The 7,397-nt window shown below is 30.8% G+C and overlaps 1 protein-coding gene across 1 annotated transcript; it reads left to right on the forward strand.

Annotated features, from left to right (window-relative positions):
* Nucleotides 1-6,718: 6,718 nt before the first annotated feature.
* LOC131027822 (lachrymatory-factor synthase-like) lies at nt 6,719-7,126 on the forward strand. Its single transcript, XM_057957920.2, has one exon. It carries the CDS (start codon nt 6,719-6,721, stop codon nt 7,124-7,126), a length of 408 nt encoding a protein of 135 aa, XP_057813903.2.
* The last annotated feature ends 271 nt before the right edge of the window (nt 7,127-7,397 follow it).

The raw sequence follows: 7,397 nt of genomic DNA on the forward strand, positions 1-7,397 counted from the left end.
AGGAATAGAAGCCCCAAGGTATCATTTGACTGTCTTTGATAAGAGCTAGTCAAATACAATCACACCTTTTGTGGATTTGTATTCCAATGTTTTAGTGAAAGTTGGTCTTGGTCCTAATTTTTCCTCATTCCATTTTCATCCTATATATTTTGGTGAACCCAACATTCTTGCATTGCATTTTCTAATTTGCATGCTCATTTTCCTTTCAAAGTGATTTTTGTTTTTGTTTTTATGCATTGTATGCTTACATTACATGCTTTGTTACATTAGGTTGCTTCATTTCATTTCAATAGTCATTGTTTCTTTTTATTACAATAGTGACCTATGTCAGATTATAAGATTTTGATGCCTTTGATGACCCATTTGGTAATGATGATCTTGCCCTTGATGATTTTTATAGTACTCATGACCTTGATATGTTAGATGAAGTTCTTAATGACTTTATCTCTACCAAGCCATCCTCTATGATTCCTAAACCATCCTTTTGCCAAAAATTGGTCAACATGATATCTGTGACCAATTCTAAGTATCACTATGTGACCAATTCTACGTATTAATTGTTTAGTAGTAATGACTTTTCCATGTTAAATGAAGCACTTGATGACTTCATTTCTATTAAACCTTCAAATTTCCTAAGCCATCTTTTTTCCAAAGATTGATCAACATGATACATGTGAATGGTTGCAAAAATGAACCCGAAAACCTAAAATTGTTGTTAAAGGTGGTAGAAATTCTAATATCCTTCAAAATCCTAACAAATATGTGATTGTTGTTAAGGGTGGTTGAAATCTAAATATCCTTCAAACTCCTAACAAACTTGTGATTTTTGTTAAGGGTGGTACCGATTTTCAAATTCTTCAAACTCCTAATAAGCCGATGATTGTGGTTAAAGGAGGTAATACTCCTAAGAGTCCTTACGAGTATGAAAAACAAATAACTCTATAAAGTTATAATGTAGTTTCCAACACATATAACATAATAAATAATAGGCAACCTAATCCTTCTCTAATTATTCCTTCTTCTCTTCCTATTTCTCAACTAGTGCTCCCTCTAACACCTCATCTTTCTCAACATCTTGGAAAGAAATATGATCTCATTGATCAACTTCGAGCTACTCCTACCAAAATATCCCTTTGAGATTTGATTCAAAATTCTTCCACATATAATGGAATGTTACAAGATGCTTTAAAGAAGATAGATGTCCAACTTGCTGTGACACCTAATAATATAACTTTGATAGCTTGTATACATGCAACTAAAAATGACATTGTGTTCTCTCAAAATGAGTTGCCTCCTGTAGAAATTTAGAATCAATATGATCCTCTTATTATTGTTGTCCTTATTAATAGTAATTCTATAAGACACACTTTGGTGGACAATGGATCTGGCCTTAATGTAGCATTGATTTGTTACACAAAATTAAAGCGGATACTTCTCTTATGCAACCTTATTCTCTTTCTATTTGTGGCTTTGAGAAAGTTGTTAGAGCATCATTAGGTACAACCTTGCCTATTAAGGTACACCTATAGTAGTTTTATCTACACCTATACAAGTCATGACTGATAAGCTTACCTACATTATTTTTGTAGGAAGAGCTTGGATTCATGCTATTCAAGCCGTCCCTTCAACTCTTCATCGCAAAATCAAATTCATTTATGAAAATGAGATGTATACTTTGGAGGATGACACAAATTTACAATCTTTCTTGTAAACCTCATCTAAATCTCAAATCCCTTTAAATTCTTCCATTCCTTCCTTAATACAAGTAGACACATCACTTTCTTCTAAATATACTCCTTCACCTAAAGAGGTACTCTTAGAAGATGATATGGTGGAACCCAAAAATGAGTCAACTTTGTCCAAACAACTTAGTAACAATTTTTTGGCTGCTCCTACTTCAAATAATTCTTCTAGTTCATCTACCTATGACATTGAGACGTATGAAGCCCCACAATCTCTTTTCGATATGGAATCTCTCTATGGTCCTAGTTTTCACATTTTAGCTAAGAGTGGATATAGAAGCAATGGTTGTGGTGCAAATAAACAAGGGATTAGAGTTCTTTTAGAAAATCAAATACGTGAAACATCATTTGGACTTGGATATAATCCTTTAAAACTATTCCTCTAGTTAATCCTCACCTCATTGATTCTGGTTCTAGTTCACCTTCACTTGACACATTTTCTATAGATGACTCCTTAGTTGAGTCCTTAGAGGTTTATGATAATCATCCTTGATATCATCATAATTGTGGATTTCCCTATTCTTTAAATGTTGAAGCATACTTTGGGAAAAATGTTGAATTAGAAAATGGTACTGTAGAAATGACTCAAGAAATCCCTCAGCCAATGGATATTCCTCAACAAAGCAATCTCCTTGTAGGGAATACTATTGATGTCAAAATGGATCCTTACAATGATGAAAAGATCATTAAAATTAGGAATGCCCCTTAATTTCAAGAATCTGGATCCCAATTGAGACGATAATCTTTAATTCCTAGAAAAGGTCCATACCCTTAGATTGATTACTGGTGCCACAAAGGCCCCATTACTGGACTACATCAATCCCCCAGCAATAGTCAATCCCTACTTAGAAGCCCCATCAAATTTAAGTGTGGTTGGTTCTGACAACATTGTGTTATGTCTTTTCATGATCTACAAGGTGATATGTAGTCAACAACTAGAGGTCCAAAGAAGGCTTGAGACCCTTCCCGAATGTCTTTGAAGTTGGGGTAAACAACAAGGCAAATATCCCCCAGTCTTTTGTCATCCTAGATTTGAATGGTCAACCCATTCCCTATCTTCCACTTAAGACCCACTGAGATCAATCCCATGCTTCTAAGTATATTATTCCAAATTCTTGACCACTTGGGAGACTAGAGGTGGAGAGATCTCTATAGAATTTGTGTAAGTTGAGGTACTTATAACTCATAATGCTACTCCAATCAGTTTTGTGTAGTGAGAGACTCCATCCCATTTTGGATAAGAGGGCCTTGTTGAAGAGGTTAAATCTCCTTAGCCCTAGTCCTCCAAACTTCTTAGGGCAACACACCATGTCCTAGTTAACCAAAGCCATTATTTTCGTTTCCTCAGTCCCAGTCCACAAGAATTTTCTTTGAATTCTTTCAAGGGTAAAAGCACAAAATTGTGTCACATTTTAGGCCAACTTATCTGCAAAAGTGAATTTAAGTAATTCTAACTAAAAAATAATTTTAGTCAAACATATGGTCTATATAGATTCATTGTAGCTAAGTTATATATGGGCCACAACTTTTCCAATTGGAAATGTCTACTAAATGTATATTTTATACCACTTTGGGTCTAATTACCAAAAAAATTAAACAATAAAAAAAACTAGATGTTTCAACAACTCCTACTCTTATAAATAATATATTTTTTGAAATGTAAAAATACCCTTTTATAGATCTATAAGTGAATTTTCTCAAATAAATATCTTTTAATATTTTAATTAGTTTTTATATTTATATTTTATTTTTATTGAAAGTAGTCATCATCACTAAAATATAAGGTTGATTATCTTGTCAAGAAAAAATACTAAAATTTATTTAAAATTTTTGAAAAAAATATGATGCAATAGAGAAAAAAATCTATGTCAAGATGATATAATTCTTTTCTAATTTGGATAAATAAATAAGAAAAAAGGTGCCGGGAATTGGAAAGAGTTATATTTCAGCACACAACTTTTCAAATTTATTGTAAAATATATATTTATAAAAAATAATAAAAAATATATCCATGCACTAAAGTTTCAAGTTATCAATATACACAAAAAATTGAAGAAAAAAAGGTAAAATTTACTAAATAAAGTGTGGCAGCTTGTGTAACTTCAATTTCAACATTTTATCAACAACTAAATTATAATGTTTACTCTATAAAAAACTACATTTAAATAATTTTTTAAATTTTTGTTAAAATTACAAACATAAACTAGAGAAAAGAATATAAATTTTATTAGTTTACATCATTTCAAAATTCAAAACATATATTTCACTTTCTATTGATTTAATTTAAAAAGTTGAATCCGCATTGATCATTTCCTTTCTAAAAGTGTGACACAACTTTGTACTTGTACCCTCAAGTTTATCAACTATTGTAGCTGAGATTTTAAAGAGGGAAAGGAAGTAGACTGGGATACTCTATAGGGAATCATCTAAGAGTTGTAATTTCCTAGTATTTCTTAATAACTTTCCTTTCCATCTTGCTATCTTCCTTTTGATTCTTTCCAATATAGAGCTATAGAAAGAATGGTTTACCTCTTTGACAATCAGGGGTAGCCTAGATAGACCCCTGAGAGGACCACACTTTGACAACCTAAATTTTTTCTGTTTTTTCTCTGAAGCCCATCCCCTATATTAAAGAAGTAAATGTTTCTCTATTAATATTTTATGTATAGTCCTGAGGCTTTAGCATATTGATTCATTTTTTCCCCATCTTCTAGCTTTGACAAAAGAGGTCAATCCAAACAAAATGGTGTCATCCACAAATTATTGTAGAACTAAGGGTGGGGACGTAGAGGTCGACTTAGCCACCTGAAGATTGCCATTATCCACCATTTTAATGAAGTTCCTCCCAAGGACTTCAGCTAACATTATGAAATGGTAAGGGTTTTTCAACATCAAAGAATCCCTTTGGGGCTCCATTTACAATGATAGAGAATTTTGATTGTGGTAACACATTCCTTGATCAGACTTATAAGGCTATCTTGGAATCCCATATTCCTAAGAACTTTGAAGAGGAAATCCCATCTCACTCTATCATAAGCCTTGGAAATCTCAAGCTTAAAGGCAATTCCAGGTAGGTGGCATCTTTCGATTGAATTTATAATTTCATGCATTGAGATTAATGCATCAAGGATTTTTCTTCCTGGGACAAATCCTTTTTTATTCCTATTAATAATCCTATGAAGCATTGGTTTGATTGTATTGACCAAGACTTTAGAGAAGATCTTATAGATTGTGTTACACAAATTGATAGGTCTAAAATATGAAAGATCATTGAACCACACTTTTTAGAGTTAACAAGCGATTAAAAAATATAATTTGAAGAATCTAGTATACATTTTTTTGAAGTTACTAAATTAGGAAAAATCATTTTATGACAATTTGATTGGTCAAAACACTTTGTCTCTTATACATTAATATGATAAGACACTTTTTTAAAGCAAAATTTAAAGAAAACACTTTTTACATTATACCACAATTGCATTATATATATAATGCAAATGTAATTGATAGTTTTATTTATATATTAAATTTCTTAATAATTAATTTAAATTTATTTATTATTATATATATAAATAAATTTATTGCATATTTATATTTAACATTTATTATTGAGAATTTTTTTTATTATTAATATTTAACTAGTTAATACATAATTAAATTTATTTATTTATAATTAATATTAAATTTTGATTTTATATATAGATACTTTTTATTAATAATTATTTTATTATATTAATGATAATTTCATTTATATATAAATTATTTATAATGATAAGTTAATCAATATTTTTTAATATATGTGTAAGTTTTTTTTATTTTTAAATAAACATCTTTTTGCCTCTTCCCTAACCCCTCCTACCCCTTTCTCATAGGCTAGAGCTTTTTAATATTATTTTAATATGTAATATATATAAATTCTTATTTTCAAACAATGAGATAATTCACAAACAAATTATTTGCTCATCAATATTTAACAAATATTTATTTTGATAAACAAAGTCAACTTTAACAACTCTAACAATTATAGTATTATTAAACCTAATAAAATCTCAACTATTATCAAACTTAAAATCAATTGAAAAATCAAATAGATCAAAATTTTCAATATCAATTAAAAAATAAAAATTCAATTGCATTTGTACAACTTTCACTATAAAATTTAAAATAACAATGTCATTCCAACTCATCTATCAACCCCACAATAAATTATTTATATCTGTACAACTTTCACTATAAAATTTAAAATAACAATGTCATTCCAACTCATCTATCAACCCCACAATAAATTATTTATATTTGCACAACTTTCACTATAAAATTTAAAATAACAATGTCATTTCAACTCATTGATCAGCTCCACAATAAACTATTTACTTATCTATCCAAAATAATTATAGCCAACTCATTGTAACTAATTGTGACTCTATCTATGTGAATTTTAAGTTAATAAATTTCTTTCCCAATAAAAATAAAATAATTATAATTTTTTTATGACTAAAATATTATAATTGATGCTCCTGTGGCCTTTGCCCCTCCTGCTGATTTTGGGTGGCCCTCTGTCACCACCTCCAAGTTTCCTCGTCTGGCCTTGGCGATCTCACCTGCCTGAGGATGTTTTTGATGAATAGCTTGTTGTCGTGTTTTTTGTATACAGCAGTTGGCTGAGTGACTCTGGCGAGGTGATCTTGTATCCCCCTACCTTTTTTTGTGAATGTACTTTAATATTTCTTATTAATAGAAAAGCCTATTCATCAAAAAAAATAAAAATAAAAATTGATATCCACCCATCCATTTTAAAATTATTATTATCATAATTTTTTTTTTTATTCTAACAACGCAGTTTATATAAAAAGTATATGAGCAGAATAAAATAACAACTCAAGAATCAATGCAGATGCAGACCCTATAATTTTATGCAATAAAGCTTCCTTACTGGCGAGTTTAAGCAGAATCCATGGATGACCAAAAGAAGTGACATGGCTGGCTTTTGGAAACTGAGTGCAGACTTTGTAAATGTGCAGAAATATGGAGCTCATCTTATTGCATGTGAACATGTTGAGGGAGAAATAAATGCAGTTGGGTGTGTTAGACTGTGCAGGGGTCCAGAGTTATGGGCAAAAGAGAAATTGGTAGCAATAGATCCTCTCAATTATTCATACACTTATCAAGTAATTGACTGTAATTTTGGGATTGAGGGATACACATCAACTTTTAATGTGGAAAATGCTGGTGATGGTGATGGAGAAGGAAATGTGATAGAATGGAGATTTGATGTGGGTGCCTGCAAATCTTGTACAAAGGAGGAATTTGTTGGGTTCATATCTTCCAAACTGGAGCAAATGATTCAGGGCCTTGATGAAATGGCTAAATTTCATGAGCCCTGAGGTTTTACAGTTTGCCTGCAGACTTGTTTTCCTGATTCAAATCCAAAAATATAGTATATATCTGTACAAGATCTGAGTTTTTATGGCTATTTGCAAACTTGTAGGCTTCTTGACTTCATCCTTTCTATAAATAAACAATTGTTAATTTGGTCAGTTTCCATGTTTAATATCTGTTACAGTTATCTGGCATGAACAAGCTTTGTTATCTCACAGGGGTGTATGAGATTCTGGCCATCGCACTTTTCTGGGTATTGTGTCTGCCTCTGCTTCT

This window comes from Cryptomeria japonica, chromosome 3 (genome assembly GCF_030272615.1).
Source record: "Cryptomeria japonica chromosome 3, Sugi_1.0, whole genome shotgun sequence".
NCBI lineage: Eukaryota > Viridiplantae > Streptophyta > Pinopsida > Cupressales > Cupressaceae > Cryptomeria > Cryptomeria japonica.